General features: G+C 38.1%; 1 protein-coding gene across 3 annotated transcripts in view; it reads right to left on the bottom strand.

Annotated features, from left to right (window-relative positions):
- Positions 1-2068: 2068 nt before the first annotated feature.
- Smn (survival motor neuron) overlaps positions 2069-24005 on the bottom strand; it is a 136767-nt gene continuing 114830 nt past the window's right edge. For all 3 annotated transcript variants that reach the window (XM_067136914.2, XM_067136915.2, XM_067136913.2), the window contains exons 6-7: positions 11922-12045; positions 2069-2716 (exon numbers count right to left, since the gene is read on the bottom strand). In XM_067136914.2, the coding sequence (XP_066993015.1) occupies positions 2643-2716; positions 11922-12045 (198 nt within the window). In that variant the 3' untranslated portion in view covers positions 2069-2642. The remainder of the gene's footprint in view (positions 2717-11921; positions 12046-24005) is intronic.

Here is a 24005-nt window from a genome sequence, read left to right as displayed (position 1 = left end):
GTTTAGGATATCCTGGATCATTCAAGGACACCGTTACATTCGTCTGAGAAAGGCCCGAATTCTAGGAAGAGAAATAGATGTATTAATAAGATACAGATGAATAAGAAGAGGCGAAATGAAGGAAGAGAATATGTAGCGCATAAGACCGGAAAAGTTGTTCCAGGAACAAAAGTTGGAAGCTATGTCGCAGTCCCCTGAGGTGTTTTGAACTTGGAAGAACAACAGATATTGTCAATATTTAATGGGTTTTGGGATCTCGCTGACTTTGATAAGCAAAATGCTTATTTATTTGGATGTATTGAAGCTATTCCTGTAAAACTGAGATACAGGACACCTGAAGGAGAGCCAAGCTACGGAAATTGTGGACATAAAATGTAGGCATTCATGACTGTGGTAAAGACTTAGGGTGCATGTTTTTGTGGGATGAGAGTATTGCAGGAAGAGGCGGTGACGAAATAGGTAGTGCAGTTTTGAAATATCTGAAAACAAACGCCGTCGATGCTAAAAAGCTTGTGATTTTTTTCTGATAACTGTGGGGGCCAGAATAAAAACTGGAATATAATGGCACTCTGGTCTTATTTAATTCATACTAAACGATTTAATGAGATCAAACACTGGTTTTTAACATTTGGCCACACATTCTTGCCATCAGATAGACACATTGCCAAAATTGAGAAGTACCAATGGAATCAACCGCATGTGTACAACGCTGCCGACTAGAAATGTATCATTCAAAAATGTGGGAGAAAGAAGTAGTTCAATGTAACAGACATGAAACAAGACGACTTTTATGATCTGACAGCACTAAAAGTTGGACTCCTGAATACCAGTAAAAAAACATGTGCAAGTGGCATGGAATTTAAATTCACAGACTTAATTTGATCAAATTTGAAGCAAGTAATCCATGGTTTATCAAACTAAAAACAAGAGTGAATATGGATTTTGGAGACTGAAGTGTGAGAGAAAGAGGCAACACCACAACGTTGAGCTTGAAACGAAAGTACACTACTGTGCGAAAAATAAAGAAAAACAAACTGCAAGATGTGTTGAAACTCCTGGTCTATGTCCCACCTGTCCATCACCAGTCTTATCTCAGCTTGATTCCTGATTTTGAAGACACTAATGAAGTTGAAGAGTGTAGGAAAGGAGCAGCTGATCTGTTAGTTTTAATGTTATGCATGTGCAGTTATAAGTTCCTAAATTCCATATTTTGAAAAGAACAACATAGTTAAAAGTTACAAACAGACCTTTTTCCGTGACGGATTTATGTTGATTTATTTAAATTTCTTTTCAGTTGCCAGTTATGCCCCAATTTCCACTGCTAACAATTTAAATATTATTGGTGGAAATGTTATTTTAATTGAAGGTTGGTGTTAGTTTTCATTTCTGATTAAAATAGTTGAAATATCAGACATTGTTTCATTATCATAAAGTAATATTCCTAAGATAAGTGTCACTCCCATTGGGGCAATAAAGTGCCAAGCCACAGTATTCTGTGACATGATATTAAAATTACTGACTTTTGACCCTACAAATAGCAACCCAAAAGAAATTATGCCTGCAAATCACATACAATGAATATTACTGAACCTTTCAAAGCTATTACAATATCATTCCCGTGAATGGTACGATTTCACGATTTGAACAAACTTTCTAACTGCTCTCCCTTAAAATTAAGAAAATGTTGCTTGGCACTCTTTTACCCCGACCCCTTCAAATATTCATTCATAAACTGTTTCAAAAAGAAGATCAAAATGCACATAATACCGCAATACCAAACTTCAGAAACAATGTACAATTATGTAAATTATCAAGCCAGAACTGTGACCAAAATCCACCACATGTCCTGTATCGCACACTGAGAAATATTTTAATCTGGATTTGTGCTCCTTGATTACTTTTGCTAGGATGGAAGTTCTCTGCAGCATAATAAATGTCTGTAGGAGAATCTTTTCCTAAGCATAACTGGAACACACCATACAATACAATCTCTGATTTATGTCTGGATGATATTTTATAAAGAGGCTCACTTGAAACAAATTTTTATGAAAATGAATTTCTACTGACATTTCACAACATATCAAAATACTTTTTATTCTTCTTCGGGGGTACTTACATTCCATATTTAACCTCAGAACACACAATCTATGAATTTTCATAACAGCATCTACTACAATGTCCATTTGTTGACTGGAAATTTATTTGCAGAAATAAACCATTAGAGCCTTAATTTAAAAATGGCAAAAACACTCGACAGTCAGCAATACAGTTAAATGGAACATGTGAGCAAATATCGAACAGTTTAAGCATATCTAATGAAATAAATGACCAGCGTTTTATACAATAGGGATCACAATATCTGCCATTTCCCATATCTAACTAGATCAGAGGGTTATTACAACTTAATTTCCAGATGTTCCCATACGGAACATTTCTCACAAGATTTTCACCTCATAATTACTAGAATATAGTTAGGGACAAGAAAATGAACTTTTGCTCACACTACCCTCCCTTTCAATTTCTCTTGGACAGTTGTGATTCTTTAAGGGTACCATGATTCATCTCGATCAAATAAAAGAAAAGTGTGTTAACACACTCTCGCAAGATCGGTGAGATAACATTTGTCAGGATGGTTGTGTTTTTCATGTTTTTCTTGATGGATTTCTCCGTATTGAATTCTGAGTCTTCTTGTAGTGCTGCAATCCTTGATAGTAACCTGAAATCAATTTTAGTCATTATTAAGATATAACTGAGAATATATAAGCATATTCATTATTTCATTGATAATGAAAGCATCTCTTAAGATCTACAGTAAAAGAAAGGACAAAAGCATTTCATGCTTAATACATCATCATTAATACTGATGGAATATACTAATGGTATTTACATAGTTACAGCATTTATTGTGAAGAAACTGAGAAAATGTACACAGGTGAACATATACCAGTATAAGATGATCTCAGCATCACAACTGTTACCCTCATCACTTTCACCACAGTAAATAACATATTCAGCATTGAATAACTGAGAAAATCAATTTTTCTTTACATCGCACCGACACATGTAAATCTAATAAATAAAGTAAGATTGGTGGATGTTCGTCCTAATCAATACAATTTATATTTGTACACAATATTATATATTGGTACTACAGTAGTTTTGGCCCAGCATGAGACCATCTTCAGCCATACAACCATGAATATCTTGAAGACTAAGATATCTATCCTTATCATAACATAGCATCATACGACATCAAAGATATGTACCCAAGTATACCAACAAAAGATACTATTTCACTAATAGAGAACAATCCTAAATCACATGGTCATCTTAGCAGAAACGAGACAGACAAGTTTCTTGCTATTCTCCTGTTCATGCTCAATAATAATTATTTCAAATTTAATGACATCTACAAAAAGGATTGCCAACGGGTTTGCCAGTATCAGGCATATTCGCCGAAATATACCTAGACCACCTGGAGCATACCAAGGTCAGCAGAATTGATAATATCTATTACTGGTTGAGATATGTAGAGGATGTGTTCGCAATTATAGATGCAAGTCACACTAACAGCAACCAAATATTACAGAAGCTAAACACAATGGATCCATCTAAAGTTAAGAATTTCATGGCCGTTCTGTATTGAACTGAGAATCACAAAAGTAATTTAATATAATGGAGTCCACCTTTTGGATCCACACATTAAGTTTACAATTAAGACAGAAATCAGTCAATCAATTCAACTACTTGGATTTAACAGTTGCCAGAATAAATGACCCTTTAGAATACAATATCTACAGGAAACCCACACAAACAGCAAAACTGTAAGACAAGATTCTTCACATCTCAAAAATAGAGCAGCTTATTATAACATGATTTATAGAAGATAAAACATACCATTATCAAAAGACAATCTACACAAAGAAATAAACACTATTAGAAATACAGCAAACTGGGCAAGTTGCCCATATGGTTAGGGGCATGCAGCTGTTAGATTGCATCTGGGAGATAGTGGGTTCGAACCCCACTGTCGGCAGCCCTGAAGATGGTTTTCCGTGGTTTCCCATTTTCACACCAGGCCTTAATTGAGGCCATGGCCATTTACTTCCCACTCCTAGCCCTTTCCTACTCAATCGTTGCCATAAGACTTATCTGTGTCGGTGCGACGTAAAGTCAAATGAAAATAAAAAAGCCAATATGGTTTCCACAAAGACTTTATTAACAAGTTAATGTCTAAAATCAAAAATAAACCTAAATCTGAATTGGCTAAGGAATCAAATAACAAAAATGTATCTTCAGTTTTCACCTTCAACCACAGCAATATCCACCACATAATTAATGTGTTGTCACATAAAGTTAAAAGAGCATTTAAAAATACCGATAATAATACCCAACTTTTTCATAATTCTCATAAGATTAATCCCACCAATAAATTTCATAACCCAGGAATATACAAACTGGAATGTAAAGAATGAAAAGCAAGTTATGAGGGACAGACAGGAAGGAACTTTGTTACACGCTATGTTGAACGTACCAATGCTATCAAGCACAATAGATTTTCGGCTATGGGCCAGCATATAACAGACTTCAAACACAATTTCAGCAAGATAAAACAAGATTTACACATCTTAAAAATTTTACAAAAAGGCACTCTGCTCTACATGTCTAAGGAATACTTCATTCAAGTCGATCAAGTATGTGAATCCGAATTATAATCTAAATGAGCTAACTGAAAAAGCAAATATTTTATTTTATTTCATTATCCCATTAATTGCCAAAACATTTCTCAAAAAGTTCTCCAACCCACTTAACATACATCAACTCCCACCACGAATACAAGCTCCACCGCACCTTCCCATCACCTCACTCAAGGCTTCTCACCACACCAGAGATCTCACACAGACGGTAGCAGGCAATATGACTCTAATGTAGTGTTATGATTCTCGGATTTCAACAACTCCATGTTCCACTCAACAAACTCAAGTAGTACTGAGAATGATGTTCCCTCCTAGTGACATTCACCATACAATCATGTGAATTATTTGTCAATACCTACATATGTATTTGCACCACATTTTAAACTTTTGAACATGGGATAACACAAATTATATGTTGTCAACATCAAACCATAAGTGAATTACACTGCAAAATTTCAAGAGTGTCCAAAACCATTTGAAATGTAATCATCATAAGCATAGACTCATTTTACCAAAACAAACTGACAAGGTTTTAAGTGTACACGTTGAAAAACATTTTTAAGCTTAGGCTAATTAGTCTAATTAGATTTTCATGGTTATATAGCTGAGGATGAGCCATGCTGGGCAGAAACTAGTACCATTATATAATATTGTATACCCAATATAAATTGTATTGATTACAAGGAACATCCACCAATCTTACTTTATTTATTTACACCATTAATATGGAATACGAAACTTATAAATTACAAAAGATAGGTCTTATGGCGACAATGCAATAGGAAAGGGATGGGAGTGGGAAGGAAGCAACCATGGCCTTAAGGTACAGTGCCAACATTTGCCTGCTGTGAAAATGGGTACACATGGAAAACCATCTTCAGGCTACCAACAATGTGGTTCGAACCTGAGAAAAGAACTGGTCACTCTATCTGACTTTAGTATAACCATGACGAAAGGAATACCTAGTGAGATCACTTATTGGGTTCAAGTGTGCTCCCACAAAGCAGCACTAGTGGAGTCAATCACCAACACTACACGGTCAGCCGTTTTAGTGGAGGTTACACTGATATGCAAATAACCAAATACAACACCCAATTGTTTATACTTATGAATAGTAGTCAGAGAGTTCTAAATAATATTCTCAGTCCCCACAAAGAAATATCTTTGGACTTTAATAAGAGCACACACTGATATGCAAACTCCACGTGTAACTTAACTTGTAATTTAACGGTATCTTTAGATGAACCCAGGAGGATTAGTGAACGGAACTAATTTGCACTATCAAAGTATCATAAAGCTTTACCAGTGTTATTATTCATATCTGAACATAAACATGACCTTGTGAGTGAACGGGAATAATTTCACTCTTGCATTATTAGTCTAATAGTACTACTTCTTGTCATATAACAGTGCATGTGAACGGAATTAATTTCACATGTAAAGAATTTAACTTCTTCTACGAAAGTGAAGTAAAAGCCATTCATAGTGCTATTCACAGTGCTAAATAAACTTTGTAAATAGATGCAAAGCAATCATAAAGCAGTAGGACTCTACAAATAATTGTGTTATATTCTTCGAACGTTAAAAGCTTAAGTGAACTATTTGTGAACAATATCATAATTTGTGCCAAGAATGTGGTTAATTCCACTGACATTCGTCCACATGAAAGTTAATTTCTTTATTTTCTCAAGTGATCAGTTTATTTGCGGGTTTGATTCTACTGACATTCGGCCGCATGAAAGGTAATTCCTTTATTTTCTCAAAGTGACCACTTTATTTGCCTTCAAACATTTGTGTCGATTTCACTGACATTCGATATGGCATCTTTACATTTATTTTCTTATCCTTTCATGAGCATGATTAAAGTGAGTTTAGAAATTACACTTCAGACTAATACGTCCAATATGTACAAGGGTTTAAATGCGTGTGTTCGCGCTATCCTTCGGAGCGAGTGATCTTGGCAAACCAAACTCCCAGACCTCCAAGATCTTCAAGAACTTCTAGAACTTCCAGAGCTTATCTCGTTGGAGTGGACGTGGTTCCATGATGCCGAGAGCTGATCCATGGTGAGGACGAGAGGAGTAGCAGAGCAACGTGGGGACATCGCCAGCCACAGGACGAAGAAAGGTCCCGCCCAATTCATCTTCTACTGTACTGAGGTGATACGAACTTGACTTTTCCCAATAACACAAACAGTTTGGAAACATTTTTAGAACTTCATTCAAAGCAAATCCTTTTACTCTCTGTACCATTCCAATTTAATGTGGCATACACGCCCTGCATACCATCTCGTGCTCCTCAGGCTTAAAGTACGGGCATTTCCTGTTACAGTAGTGTTATCTATGGACTGAATTGTAGGCAAAACAAAATGGCTGACACTTAGGGCACATAGGATATATAATATTTGCACTAAAATTCAACATTAAACGATCTCAGATTCACTAGACAACACTAACACACACTCAATACAGGTTATAGCATCACAAACACTGCAAGGAAATCATAAACAAAGCACAGTTCCTTTTAACAGATGGAGATTTGCTGCACCAAAACTACACACATCCATCTACCACCATCTTCTCGTTTATTTATTGTTTAGTGTTTTTCACATCCCTTAATACACTGTTTCTTTACAAGCCCTAGTGGTTTCATATTTGTCCCCTTGTGTTTTTACAGCTTTTAATATATTGCTTTCAACTTCAGAAATGGCAGATACACCTGTATATACTGTGGTAGTACATATATCACACACTCGCACTGTATTCAGAAGTAAGAGAGATTATTGTCATTACTGTCATTGTTTGTCCAACCCTTGTCCCGTTTCCCTACGGGGTCGGGTATGAGGTGAGATGAATTTGTCATGGCGGTTTTTTTATGACCGGATGCCCTTCCTGACGTCAACCTCATCAGAGGAGTTAATGGGACATGAAATGAATGACGTGATATATGATAGTAGGGAGAGGGTGAAACCCGGTGCCGGCACATAGCCTACTCCTGTCGAATAGCACCAAGGGGTCTGCTCAAGGCTTAACGTCCCCATCCGACGGACGAATCACCATCAACAGCGTCATATGCCCTCACTCCATATGAGCACTGCGGAGAGGTTTGGAATTTAATCCAGGCTTTTGGCACGCAATCTAGTGATTAGAAATTTTATACCACCACCTCCCCTACCCTGCCGGCCAACATTCTGATGGTGAAAATTTTTTCGACCAACGGGACTCGAACCGGCTAACCTCGGTGTTAGACCGTTTTTAGACTTCAGCGCCTTAACGATCATGGCCACCAGGCGGGCTATTGTCATTATTGTCATTATTATTATTATTATTATTATTATTATTATTTCATTTATATATTTATTAATATTTTAAGCTGGAAGGTCTCCATATGTGATATGAGTAATTTGTTTTGTACAAGCAGATGGGAAAACCGTGCTAATTAGAAAGTTTCTGTGACTCATGGAACAACCCAGAAACTGATAAGCTGGCCTTGTCGTTGTCGTCTTGGGACCTGGAAGAGGTTCAGGGTGTGGTCTTCGTATGGCAAGAGGATCTTCCACTTGTGATTGGATGGCCAGGATCAATCTAAACGTACCAAGTGAGAGTAGGGGGAAGCTTTAGGCATGTGAGAAAATGGCGGAGATGACTTAAAACTTTGAGAAGAGATGTAAATTTTGTGGAACGTTGTTGACATGAAATTTTGTGGAATGTGATGCGTGGTACTGACCTACAAACAGTGGAGTGCTTTGGCACTTGGTATTTGATCACTTATGACGGCTTGGTGTCTTACATGTTGGCGAGAGCTATGGGGTGCTGTATTTCAGACTTTCCATAATTTATGTTCTGGAACAACAAACGTCTGGTTGCTAGAGTGAATGTATCTTTAAAATCAAATGTTAGAATCAGTGAACACAGTATTTTAAAGGTACAATATCTGTGTGATATAACAAGTGCCAATTATGAGAATATGCAAGTTGTGTTGATACACATAGACAGCGAAGGGCATTTATGTGCTCTGTAATTAATGTTCAATGGACTGACTGCAAATGGTAGGTTGGTCCTCGCTTTTGGTTTCCCACCATATATTTTTTTTTGGAATTGGCTTTACATCGCACTGACAAAGATAGGTCTTTTCGCGACGACGGGATAGGAAAGGTCTAGGAGTGAGGAGGAAGCGGCCATGGCCTTAATTAAGGTACAGCGACGTAAAGCAAATAGCAAAAATTTTTTTATTAAGGTACAGCCCCAGCATTTGCCTGGTGTGAAAATGGGAAACCATGGAAAAACATCTTCAGGGCTGCGACAGTGGGGTTTGAACCCACTATCTCCCGGATGCAAGCTCACAGCTGCATGCCCCTAACTGTATGACCAACTCACCTGGTCCCCTGTTTTTGTTGTTGTTGTTGTTGTAAATATGGAGTCTTCCAGCAGTATTTTAATATATTTTCATGTGTTGGTGACGTGCTCATGCACGAATATTATTCAGAATATAGTTAGTTATTTTAGAATCGGTGTTATTGATGAACCTAGGTGCAGTTCCTACCTATTTAGGAGTTTTCAGAAGGTTAGGTAAGGTCTGAAGCAGATGTACCAGTACGCAGCTTTATGTATAGTCCGCGCACCTTTTAGTGAAATTTCTTTGTCCGGGGTGAGGAGTAAGGAGGGAGCTTTCCCGGTTCCAGAAATACTGCCAACTGAATGAAAATGACATCTGAATTGAATTGATAATATGAGCGATCGATATGAATTTTCTAAACCTTTATTATCTTAAGCCAACAACTGTGTCATACGCACATTGTATAACATTATATAACTTTTCTCGATGCAAATCTTGTTCCTAGCATGAATTCTACAGTTTGGCTTTGCTGTGTAAACAACAAAAGTTAATGCGTAAAGTGTACGCTAGATGTCGCACAGCGATGCATAAGCGATTCATAGTTAGTGTTTCAAAGGTTGCCAGTACGAATCTCGATGATACCCGAGGTCGACTGATTTAGCACTAAGGTGTATGTGTATCGCTAAAAGGTGCACGTACTATACACGCCCTGGGAAAGAGAATTATCATGCTTTTCAGGCATCCATTCCGATGAACTCTGGCACCCATACTACAGACATTTCGACTAATTACTTTTATTAATTGGAGTAGTATCACTCCAGTGGCTTCTGTGGCAAACTTTTCAGTTGTCTTATTCAAACATAGTCACCTAACCTAACTTAGCCTCATACGTATCATGAAAACATAGTTCAAGCACCAGTAGAGTAACGATAACCTTTTCGCTATAAATTACTCGGGAATAGCCTTTCCAAAATTTAAGCAGACACGAGAAAATACCGTGTAACCTCGTAGTGCGCATTCCTCATTAACACGATTTCTTGCTTAGCACGTCGTAAATTCGAAGTCCCGGTTCAAGTTGTATTAAATCTATTTAAAAATACCTCATTTATCGTGTCATGAAATTGCATCATTACCACTCAGTACAATCACATTTTTTCCAGCCTTGAAATTGTTCTTTATCATCCCTTGTGAAAGGAACATGATTTCCAGCACAGATTAGAGCCCTCGCCACAGGAGGCAGGTCGGGGAAAGTTACACAAAAATGGAAGCAAGGAAGCAGGAAACAAGCCATTAGCCTCAGAAAAGTTCAGTTTTGCTCTCTGGTTTTCATTGATATTGCTGAATAACCCAGTAAGCCTGTTTGTGCTTGTATTTTTCATTCCATTCAGAAGTTAGAAATGTATTCTGTGTTGAGTGATGTAGTGAAGGGTAGCAAATATTTGTCACATGATAGACTACGTAAAGATTAGGAACATAATCATGTGAAGTTGACTAGCGTGGTGCAAACATATTTGTCTTGTTGTAGCCCCGTTATAGATACTAAAAATGTTGTAAAATCATTTATTAATGAAGACAAATATAGGAAATGGAGAGGCATCCGCATCTTTCAACGGTGGCGTGTATGTTGAAACTCACACCGTCGAGAAATCGTCGCCGGGCAGAGTGGCTCAGACGGTTGAGGCGCTGGCCTTCTGACCCCAACTTGGCAGGTTCGATCCTGGCTCAGTCTGGTGGTATTTGAAGGTGCTGAAATACGCCAGCCTCGTGTCCGTAGATTTACTGGCACATGAAAGAACTCCTGCGGGACTAAATTCCGGCACCTCAGCGTCTCTGAAAACCGCAAAAGTAGTTAGTGGGACGTAAAGCAAATAACATTATTATATTATTATTTTATTGAGAAATCGTCGAAGTGTTGACGCATTCAAGATGTCGGTCAAAGTCATTTCTCTCGCACACGGCCGAGTTTAACCTCCAAATAACTCATGGTTGATGAATATAATCTGCAATAATGCACCAATACTTTTATGGGGCCCCACTACAAATATTTTTATATTTGTTGTCAGGTATTTTTACACACCTTTTAATACACTGTTTTTATTTAATAACCCTCAGTGTTATCAAGTGTTTATATATTTGTTTTGGATAGTTTTTATTTGCATATTAAATAGTACATCTCCTCACTTAACACACTATCTTTCCTTGTCACCTGCAGAAATGCCTAACGGGATTTTACTGAATAAACTAACCTCCGAAATCAGCTGTGCCGTATCTTGAAGTGTATCACATTCTTGCTTAATTTCAGTACATAGTTTGAAAATTAAGCGATCGTTTACTTCAGCCTTTACTTCTAATGAGTTAACTACTGCTATCGGCTATGTTATTTACGCATTTATTACAAAAACATGTTCTCTTTCCTTTCGAATTGTACCAGTCAACGAGTATTACCAATCGACTCCGATATCGCCTTCAAGTTCAAAGTCGACAAGGGAGCCTGCTAGTGCACATAGCAAAAAATCTATACCGAAGATGATCGATCACATTCAATATAATCGCTGGAGTGCATAAATATTGATGATAGAAAAATTTATGCATGCTTAATCGCTCGTAATAACGGATGCATCAGTGATACGGTTCTCGCTGTTACCAAAGGATAATATACAGTTTCATATACGGATCTTCAAGGAACAAACTGTCATTATAACCAAGTTCTCGCTATATGCCGTACTTGCTATAGCAGACTTCTACTGTAATTTTTTCCTATTGCTACCATGCCTTTTCCATTTGAATTCCATGTCATGCAACAATCTCCTAAAGTAGTGGACTTTCTATGGAAACTACTCTTTCCTGAATGGATTTCAGTTGAAAATAAGAGAAAAGTATAGTACCAACCTGTATGAAAACCACTCATATACCATGACAGTAACATTGCAGATAAAGCTTCAGTGTCTTCATCTGGGAAGCAAGATGTTAGTTGAGGAGGCGGCGGCGGTGGCACTACCATAGGAGGCAATCCCTGGAGCAGAAAAAAAAAAAAGAGCAATAACAGTAAGTTCATACTGACCTGAATTGGATATTTAGTTTTCCCTACTGCATTGTACTTCAAATAGACTTTCAGGTTATTAGGTTGTGCAGAATAAGTATATGGCCAATCAGACACCAATGGAAACAAACTCTACAACTGAGCTGGCAATAGTATCAGACTTGTAGCTCACATCGCAGCCAACAGAGCAACAATGGCAGAGCCACTGTAGCTCAGTGGGTAGAGTATGTGACACAACACATTCATTGTATCCCCTGCCCATCATAAAAGGCAATCCAGGCGCTTTCATCTTGGGAGCGTGGGATGGTTGCCCTGTTGTACTTCCTCTTGAAACAGTACTACTACTACTACTACTACTACTACTACTACTACTACTACTACTACAACATCATGGGTTAGCAACCATGGGCCTCCTAGCTGAGTCTTGCATTGCTTCCACTTACTTGCGCCAGGCTCCTCGTCTTAATCTTTCCTATCCGACCTTCCTTCGCCAACTCTTCCCTAGATTAGGTTCAAGAGGCCTAGGAAGTCCTTCATTTTCATGTCCTCTGATGCCCTTCCCTTTCTGTTGTCGATACCTCTATTCTTCCAGGTGTGTGAATTCTTTAATTTTAATGTGTTAGATTCAAGAGGACTAGGGAGTCTTTCATTTTTGTACCCTTTGAGGTCCTTCCCTTTCTGTTGCCGATACCTTCATTCTTCCAAATGTCATATTTCTTTAATTTTTTTCTGCTTAGTGTTAATAGAAGACCAGAAGACATAGTGGACTATAAACACTATGTTTAGCCAGCACAGGCAGGAGTGTAAATGTATGATGGTGGAAAGACGAAGAAAAGTTAATAACGGCACATCAAGAAAAGTGCTCAGAAGATCAAAGAAAATTTAACAATACTGATAGGCTTGTTCCTGAATTCATGCAGGAGAAAAGGCATATCCAATAAGTTGCAAAGTTATTAGAATAAAGACTCTTAAGATGGTACGTAAGTTAAAAGTACTGGTAACTGAATTTAAAGCAAGCCTTGGGTGATGTAAGTGAATGATGCAGCGTTCAGGACTGTATTTATATCGTTGTACTACTTTTGCACAGATTATGCCAATAAATTGATCACCTAGCAACCATTACATGATAAAAATTAGGTAACTCTACAATAATCTCCCGGGTCAGACAGAAAATGCGGATCAAACTCTAGTATTTTTTGACGTGCAACCAATGTCACTGTGGAGACGGGCACAAAAACGTTGATGATTAAATATATTGGCAATGAAAAATTGCACATTACCATCATGTTATCGGTTATTGCTGACGGTAGAAAATTTCTATCAAGTGTCATTTTGAAAAGGAAAAGCCTACCAAAGGAACAGTTACAACCAGGAGTTATTTTTAGAATGCAAGAAATATTTGGACAATGGAAGAACTGTTGGCATATTGGCTTTAAGCTGTTTGGGGTCATCGACCAGGTGCTTTATTATGACAGAGAACATGCTAATTCTTGATTCATTTCGTACACATACTGCGGAGGAGATAAAGAAGCAGCCAGCAGAATTGAACTAAGACCTTGTCATAATCCCTGGGGGAATGATGATGCACATTAACGTTCTTCATGTTGATGACCATTTAAGTACAATTTTTGAAAAAGAGTACAATGGACTGGTTGAAATGAGGATTAGGCATGGATTACAACTGGCAAGCTGAAGAAACTGAGCATCTATTGTAGTTGCCAGGTTTTTTGTTTTCTACTCAGCTTTTTAAAGTAGGTGGACATTAGTTTGAGATTAAAAGCCTTGCATAGCTCTACAAGCCTTATTCCATTTCTATTTGTTCTTTTGTGCACCATGAAATCTCCTACATCTTATAAATCATTTCTCTCCCAACTTGTGCATTAAAGTCTCCAAGTAACACTTTGACGTGATCTGCAGGAATTTTGTGGATTTCGTTTTCCAAGGGTTCCCAGTACTCTTCCACTTTGTCAGGATTTTTCCTGGTATTTATTGGAGCATGAGCATTAATTAATGTATTATTTCCACATCTTATGGTCAAGAGGGACAGTCTTTCAGAGGGGGCATAGAAGTTTTGGACTGATTACACTATGCTCTTGTGTACTATGAAAGCAGTTCCTAGGTGAGGGACGTTCTTCATTATTCTCTTCTCCGGTTTTCCTTTGTATATTCTGTAATTTTCTGAATCTAACATATTACTGTCTGTATATCTGGTTTGCTGAAGAGCAAGTATTAAGATTTTCTAGTTGTCTAGAATTCTGATTAGTTCTTTTAGATTTTTCAACTTTCAGAGGTGTAATATTTAGCGTGCTAAAGAAGTATTTTCTTTTTGGTCTCAGTTTGCTGTTAGTTGATGGGTCACAAGGCTCTGACTCCTTCCTGCATGCTGTTCTGGGCTCTCCAGAATCCTTAGGCCCAGTTGCATGGCATACTGCTGGGGTGGATTGACATTTCCGATTACCACCTGGAGTAGTTATTCCAAGTTTGCATCATGCATAGGTTACTTGATTTCCTGGGGAACGGTTTGTTGACCGTTCCAAGATTAAAACTACGGTTGTGAGCCGTTGAGTTTATTTCTCAGCCGCACCTCACATGGTGTACAGACACTGACCACAACACCGCTCGATGCAATAACAGACATGTGTGGATTTAAGTTTTAAAGGCAGTTCATCCACCTTCTTTGCAGTTGGGATTTGTTGTCCTCCTTCACCATTCGAGCTGTTGACACCTTCATTTGATGGATTTTAGTGACATTTCCTTCACTAAGGGCCATCATACTCCTAAGGGAGCTCATTCGCCCGAAACCGTTGACTCCCTTAGAGTGTCAGGTTATTTTTGGCCGCCCAACACTCTGTGTTGAGTTGCTGGCAGTGCGGTCTACTCCATTACCGTAGCAGGGTATCCTGACCAGACTGGATTAGATACTCTTATAGATAATGAATTGCAATTAATCAAGTGTGGATGGGAGGTAGCTTTAAGAGAAGATAATATTGACAGAGCACTGGAGTTAATTGAATATCCAATAAATAGGGTGGTGCAGGTAGCTAGATTTAAGAAAAGAAAGGAGGGAGGGGAATAAGGATGGTATAATAAAGAGTGTAAGGAAAGGAGGAAAGTAGTCAAGAGGGCTCTAAAAAACTATAGGAAACATGGAAGGACTGCAAAAAGAGAAAATTTTTGAAAATTAAGGAAAGAATACAAGCATAAAATTGCAGACAGAAAAAATTATGGTTGAGGGAAAGAAATTATGGTTGAGGGAACAAGCAGAGGTGATAAGCAGGGAGTGCAGAATGAAGCAACCTGAAAGGGTGTGGGACAGAGTGAATAAAATTAATAAACGGGGGAAGAGAGTTGACAAATTGAATATTGACTATGATTCATGGCTAGACTACTTTCACGAATTATTAGGAGGGAAGGATAGATGGAGAGAAACAAGGGGGGAGAAGGTCGTACAGAGGGAAGTAGATGTACAGATTTATGAGCTAGATAAAGAGATATAACCACACCCGGGCGACTGGAGTGGGACATTGATGATAATGATGATGATAATAAAGAGATATCAGAAGAGGATTTAATGGGGGTGATAGGGAAATTAAGGACTCGGTCAGCAGGAGGAAGAAATGGAATCAATAATTTATTTTGGAAAGAAATAGGGAAATATAGTCAGAGGATAGAGGGCATAGTAAAGTTGTTCAACAAGATTTTCGAGGGTGGTAGGTTCCCAGAAGAGTGGCAAATTGGGACTATATGACCAATTTACAAAAAGAAAGGAGAGAGAAATCTCCCGAGTAACTATAGAGGAATAACTTAACTGGACTCCTTGAGTAAGATTTATACAGGTATATTAGCGAACAGACTGAGAGACTTGGCAGAAAAGCAGTCGATACTGTCAATTTTTCAGGGTGGTTTTAGAAAGGGCTGAAGGACGACAGATAATATAATGATAGTTAAGATGATTCTGGAGAAATATCTGAAGAAGGAAGGAGTTAAAGTATATTTAGCTGTCATTGATTTTGAAAAAGCTTTCAATGCTGTGAGTAGAAGCGAGTTAGTTGAAAAATTAGGAAGGGTGAGGGTTTCAGGAAAGATGATCCGAGCGATCGAGGCCATTTATGATAAAGTCTACTGCTGTATAAAATTGGAAGAAGGCTTAGTAAGTGACCTGATTGAATTTAAGATTGTATTGCTATTGGTTTTACGTCGTACCGACACAGATAGGTCTTATTGCGACGATGGGAAAGGAAAGGGCTAGGACTGGGAAGGAAGCGGCCGTGGCCTTAATTAAGGTACAGCCCCAGCATTTGCCTGGTGTGAAAATGGGAAACCAAGATTTTATTGAAGAAGGGCTGTAAACTATCTCCCACTTTATTATTATTATTATTATTATTATTATTATTATTTATAAATGATATTTTGCAAGGTTACGGAGATAATATGTGACCATGTCCAGTTTTAGGAGATAAAGAGATTCCAGGATTGATTTTTGCTGACGATGAGATATTAATGACTTGTAAAGAGATTCCAGGATTGATTTTTGCTGACGATGAGATATTAATGACTTTAACAGGGTGGGGTTTATAGACAAGTGTAAATGCAGTTTCAGAGTATGCAAGCAAATGGTCCCTGAAAATTAATTGTAATAAATCAGAGGTGTTGGTAGTTCGAAAGAACGGGAAGAGAAAGAAGAGGAGGAAATGGGTTGTCCTCCTAGAGGTAGAAAAATTGGAATATTTGGGGGTTCTTATAAACAAAAAGGGGATGGGAAGATCATATTAAGAGAGCGAAATGGACGGGGATGGCGGCTCTCTCAGTTGTCAAGATCTTGGTGACCAAATACACGAGAAAATTATAGTATACAAAGGATGGTGTGTTAAGCAGAGTATTCTATGGAGCTGAATTACGGGGTCTGGAGGAAGGAAGGGGTATGCTAAACCGGATTACTAGTAAATTTAGTAAGACGTTGATGCGATTCCCCGAGTGCACAGCAAACGAGGGGGCGATAATATTGTGTGGGGAGTATATAGAAGTAGAAATTGTGAAGAGGGTACTTAATTACTAGACGAGATTAAAGAGAGGTAAAGGGGACATATTGCTACAATCTGCTTATCAACATCAGATTAAAAGTATGTATGGTGAGAGGTGGCAGCCGAAGATCAAAAGGTATGGGGAAAGGTTTGGTCTGGGATACATATGGAATGCGGATTGGGATAAATGGGGAAGTAGGTTCCAGAGAGTGATTATTATGAAGGTAGAGGATATTCAAAGGCAACGTCAGATGGAGGAATGTCGGAAGTGAACGTCCCTAAGCAGGTTTAATAGGATAAGTATTAGCAATGTAGATAGAGCCATGAGAACAGGTCTATTATGGTGGATTTTGGGCCTGGACAAAAACAAGGGGTGGATTCGAAAAAAGGATAATACACAAGAACCTCGTTTATCAAGATTAAGTGGGACCGAAACAGATCCAGATTATCGAAAATCCAGATAATCCGGAAAAACATGTTATATAATCTATTGAACAGTTATACCTTTTTTCAATTATACAAAATAATCTAAAAACACTTTTCTTATATTTACGACTCTGTTTTATGCACTAAAAACATGTGTGAATTTTTTCTGTTTTACATGTGTATTGCATTTGCACGCAGCACGATCACAAAGACGTTTTACTAACATAAGTTCAGCTGGTATGGTTTCTGCCTGGGATTCTAAATAGATTATCAGTTTGTCCAGCTCCGTTGTTGCCTCTCCATGAGTCATTGTTTCTTTTGACGGAGCTCCAGTTTCATTTTCAAATTCACCCTCACTCTCGTCATTACCAGCCGAGAGACAAGACACAATAATTTCTTCATCTGTCACTATGCCATAGTCTGAATTACAGTCATTTTTCAACCAGTCACCTTATGTCATTCTTAACTATATCCGAGCATCCGGGAATGCGTGCAAATGTGTCAAGGAATTCAGAAGAGCCCACAACTTCACAAACCTCTGTGCCATATGCACAGATAGAAGGCCATAGCTGTTTCCAAGACTTTTTAATTGTCATTTCACTAACTTGATGCCATGCAGATGTGATCATATAAATAATGTATTTCATATTTATTGATTTTAATACCGAAATTACACCATATTCTCCCTCTTCTTCAATCAGTTTGCTGAGCAGCTGCCTCCTGTATAACCACTTGATGTTTTCCAATACACCCTGGTCCATTGGTTGCAACAGAGCTGTTACATTAGGTGGTAGAAATTTCACTCGGATATCACCACTGACCAACTCTTCTACTCCCGGATGTGACGGTGAACTGTCAATAAACAAAATGGCCTTGTTTCGTTAAAAACCTTTTTACATTCAGCACGAAGTCTTCTTGGCAACAGATTTTGAAAGTTCCACTGCCCAGCCATGCATTCTTTTGGGATGTGTAAGAAACCAGCAAGGCAGATCGATTCACATTTTTAAGAGCACGGGAATTTTTTGATTTCCCTATTAACAGGAGAGGAAATTTAGGTCGTCCAGATGCATTGGCGCATGCCATAACTGTAATGTGATCTTTACTTCTTTTATAACCCCTTGCCGATTCATCTAATTTACATGCTAGTGTCTTATTTGGTAGCAAGCGATAAAACAGCCCAGTTTCAACGGCATTATATATCTGATCTGGTGTTGAGTTATCGGAGCAAATAATGTCCTTAAATTCCTTTATGAAACTGTCAGCAACGACTTTACCCCCTGAAAAACTTTCACCAGTCACTGAAAGCTGGCGTATGCCATGACGAGCTTTCCACCTTTCCAACCAATCCTGATTAGCTATGAAGTTAGGATCTCCATTTGCTAGCTTGCTGTTTAAACTAAGTGCCTGAAATCAGAACACCATGCTCTCTTTTTTTACTGAACCACATGAATAATACGTCATCTAGAGATTCATTTCTAGCTTTCTTTACTGTGGCACAATTCTCTAATCTATCTTTCGTCATAATTTTAAAGCAGAAGTCTTCAATTTCTTTTCGGTTTTTCTTCCAATCAGACACAACTGAAGTCCCTACGCCATAGTCTACAGCAATATTTTTTAAAAGTTCTCCTTTGTCCAGCCTGTTTAATGCTTCTAACATTTTGTCCATGGAAACAATCACCTTCTTCCGTTTTGAAGCCATTTCACACTTGCTCAAACAATAAAATACTGCACAGGAAAATAATGTAACTGTACAACGTGGTGTTAACCTTCAGCTACTAATGAGGTCTCTCACAGACTATTGGATATGATGACTCATTTCCTTCCTCTTTCATCGTCTTAAGCACACACAGCAGATGATTATTGAGCAACAATATGAACCTGAGATAACGTCTGCAGTAGCGGATGAGTGTCATAGACTCCATGTCAGCAGGACCGTCATTAAAAATGATTGATGAAGTTACTAAACAATGTTTACCGAGCGGCGTAGCTCTGCATGCTGAGATACATTACTAGTGCGTTGCATTCAGAAGAGCGCGGGTACGAATCCCACCTTGGCCATCCTGGGAAAGGTTTTCCACAATTTCCCATTCTCTATTCCAGGCGAATTCAGGGACAGTACCTTTGATAGACCGTGGCCAAATTACTTCCAATTCCTGTCCTTAATTATCCTTGGCGGAAAAAAACATTCAAGAAGATTAGACCCCGTAAAAGAAATACTGTACAAGTAAAAAAAATTATAATTTTCGATCCGGATAAACCATAGATCCGGATTAATGAGGGCCAGATAAACGAGGTTCTTGTATACTTTATGTTTATTGTGTGGAGAAGTGTGGGATGACCTGCATTTGTTAGCAAGATGTAAAGAACAAAAAAAGTGAGAGTGAAAATATTGAGTGAAAATCAGCACGAATTATTAGAACAGAATTATAATGATCAGAAAATTATTGGATGGGTGATGAAAGTGGAATAGGGTAGGGAATTTAAATTGGTATTTAAGTGAAATGAAAAAATATACAAAATAAAGGAAGTGAATGTGTGAGTAAAGCCTCTGTAACTCAGGCAGCAACCTCTCACCGCTGGATATCATGCTGGACAAAGCAGAGGCAGGACAGGTTTTTCTCCGGGTACTCCAGTTTTCCCTGTCATATTTAATTCCAGCAACACTCTCCATTAACATTTCATTTCATTTATCAGTCATTTATTATTGCCCCAGAGGAGTGCGACAGGCTTCAGCAGCCAGCACATTTCCTACCATTGCCGCTAGATGGGGGCTTAATTCATTCTATTCCTGACCCAGTCGAACGCCTGGAAACAGGCTGTAGATTTTCATTTTTCAATATGTGAGTAGTGCTCAAGAGACACATGGACATGAAATTAGATAAGTATGACAGAGTGTGTAGGAATTTGATATAATGACTTTGTATGATGAGGTAATGTGTGTTGTTCGATACTGGGGCTTAAATAAAAAAGTTGGAGGAAACGATGAATATAGGGCACTGAGGCTCAGCAGGATACAGGAGGGAAGAGGGTTAAATCAGCAAGGTGTCAGATTATGGTGAGGCAGGCCGGGGCCTGGAGCGTGCAGCCTTGTAGGATGCTAAAAGGTTTGTTTTATCACCTATTCAATACATATAAATTTTATAAATTAGGAATTTGTTATTGATTCCACTTGAGACATGTTTCGCCCTTCATTGAGGGCATCATCAGTCAAATTATCACCTCAAGGCAAAAAATCAGGTACTTGGTTGGTAGTTGACATGAACAAAATAACACATATTATCAATACACATACAAAAATTAAGTATGGGAAATAGTTGTACAAAAGTGATGGTTGAACATATGGGTTTATAGATGAAAAGTCAGCACCAATGCGTAAAATTAAAAAGTAGAGTTCGGCAGTGGTGCTCTGGAGAACAGTTGACGCAATCATAGGAAAATATAAAATTTAAAAATATTTACATTATAACAATTAAGGGAGAAAAGGTGTAGTGTTCGGCGTCAATGTTTGTAACCAAAAATAATGTCAAAGGTTGGTAACTATACAGTATTTACATTGTTCAATTGAACAGTTGAGATAAAGTTTTAAAAATATTTACATTATAACATTCAGCGTAAATGTTTGTAATAAAAAATAATGTCAGTGGTTGGTAACTATATAGTAATTACATTATCTAATTGAACAGTTGAGAATTTACAATTATATACATAATTACACAGGAGCAGCTTGGTGCGCAAGGATAAAAAAAAATTCTAGTACCAAGTGCGTCCTGATGTTTTAGAGGTTGGAAGAAGGAATTAGCATTGACATTTCAGAAATATGTAAAGCGGTTTATTTGAGTTAAAATCACCGGGGGTAGGGAAATATTTCATAGCCAAATGAGGTTTTATAGGCATCAAGCTGAAAGTTGTCTGGTTGCAGCACCGAGATCGGTACGGAGACTGGTCAGTGTGGATGGAGATTCATGGGTAATACGTGCGTTTGAATGGCAACAATGGTGACAGTTATTAGTGGGTAATTGCTAATTAGGAAAATGTTGCGGGTTGAAACTTTCGTTTATTCTTTTAGTTTACTTCTGTAGCATCGAATGTGATGTGAAGACATCGGTGTGAGATGCCGGTGAGACAAATTGATATTGTTCCGTGGAATAAAGTATGGCGGACTTTGGGATGAAGTTGTTGTTTTTTACTGGTCTGGTGAGATAGAATAGAGTTGCTTGTGTTGTGAACTGCGGTGGAGAGATTAGAATGTATACGGCAACTGCAGAGTCAGAGCGTTGTAGCTGGGGTAAGGCGTATTACCGACTTCATAGTCCACCAATACTCATCAACAATTACCTCTCAGCGACACATCAGATAACTTCCACTTCATACAATAGAACTTTCAACAACAAGCCGGAACCCAGCGAACATCGGCACGAATATGGCGTGCCACTACGGCTCCTCTTCACAGTCAGAATGAGAAGATGCCTTACCCCAGCTACAACGCTCTGACTCTGCAGTTGCCGTATACATTCTAATCTCTCCACCGCAGTTCACAACACAAGCAACTCTATTCTATCTCACCAGACCAGTAAAAAACAACAACTTCATCCTGAAGTCCGCCATACTTTATTCCACGGAACAATATCAATTTGTCTCACCGGCATCTCACACCGATGTCTTCACATCACATTCGATGCTACAGAAGTCAACTAAAAGAATAAGCGAAAGTTTCAACCCGCAACATTTTCCTAATTAGCAATTACCCACTAATAACTGTCACCATTGTTGCCATTCAAACGCACGTATTACCCATGAATCTCCATCCACACTGACCAGTCTCCGTACCGATCTCGGTGCTGCAACCAGACAACTTTCAGCTTGATGCCTATAAAACCTCATTTGGCTATGAAATATTTCCCTACCCCCGGTGATTTTAACTCAAATAAACCGCTCTACATATTTCTGAAATGTCAATGCTAATTCCTTCTTCCAACCTCTAAAACATCAGGACGCACTTGGTACTAGAATTTTTTTTTATCCTTGCGCACCAAGCTGCTCCTGTGTAATTATGTATATAATTGTAAATTCTCAACTGTTCAATTAGATAATGTAATTACTATATAGTTACCAACCACTGACATTATTTTTTATTACAAACATTTACGCTGAATGTTATAATGTAAATATTTTTAAAACTTTATCTCAACTGTTCAATTGAACAATGTAAATACTGTATAGTTACCAACCTTTGACGCCGAACACTACACCTTTTCTCCTTTAATTGTTATAATGTAAATATTTTTAAACTTTATATTTTCCTATGATTGCGTCAACTGTTCTCCAGAGCACCACTGCCGAACTCTACTTTTTAATTTTACGCATTGGTGCTGACTTTTCATCTATAAACCCATATGTTCAACCATCACTTTTGTACAACTATTTCCCATACTTAATTTTTGTATGTGTATTGATAATATGTGTTATTTTGTTCATGTCAACTACCAACCAAGTACCTGATTTTTTGCCTTGAGGTGATAATTTGACTGATGATGCCCTCAATGAAGGGCGAACATGTCTCAAGTGGAATCAATAACAAATTCCTAATTTATAAAATTTATATGTATTGAATAGGTGATAAAACAAACCTTTTAGCATCCTACATTCAGTATCTTCAATACGGATAACAATGATTTTTATCACTTGCAGCATGCAGCCTTGTCGAAAATCAGTGAAATATGATTCAAGGACGAGGTTATGCATTGTTCTAGGTCGTGGACTGCGAGTGTTGAGCTTAGAGTTGGAGGTCAAGACTTGCTGATTCAACCAGGGTTTGACAGGTAGGCCATTGTTCTTTTGTTTTTGTTTTGTGTTGCCATTGAGTTTTGCTTAAGAGCATTGTCTTATTATTTGTATCTTTATAGTGTTAGGTATTTGATTAGTAATGACTGTTTTCATTTGTCTTGTTCTTTTCTATTTTCTCCAATAAAGATTAGTAGGTTAAAAACTGTATAATCTGGAGAAAATAAAGATACATACATACATGGATATGATTAGTGATTACCAACTGATGAGTCCAACTTAACACACAGGGGAAAAACGCTGGCAACCAGGAATGAATTAGCTGGAAAATTTATAATGTCCAATAACGGACCAACTATATTGGTATTATAGATTTACTCATCGGGACAAATATTTCAGGTTCCCTATGGGAATGTCTATATCATCTGATGGCCAGGCAGGCATCAATTTTTGAAAATGAGACAAAGTCTCTCATAGCCCAGCAGTGCAAGTAGCCTATGCAGTGGCCTTGTGTGTCGCGAGCAAGGCAAGGAGAATGCTTGGTGTGACTCCTGGACTCTCAGGGGTACCAACCCCTATATACTTTCATAAGTTATTAGTGAACATTGGAGGATATAAGGCTCCATTACTGTAGTGTAGTGTAGCGAAGTGCTAGTGCGTAAAACAGTAATGTGTTCACCTGGACCACAATGTACTTCATAAGTG

This window comes from Anabrus simplex, chromosome 1 (genome assembly GCF_040414725.1).
Source record: "Anabrus simplex isolate iqAnaSimp1 chromosome 1, ASM4041472v1, whole genome shotgun sequence".
Classification (NCBI taxonomy): domain Eukaryota; kingdom Metazoa; phylum Arthropoda; class Insecta; order Orthoptera; family Tettigoniidae; genus Anabrus; species Anabrus simplex.
This window is presented reverse-complemented; position numbering and strand designations above follow the sequence as displayed.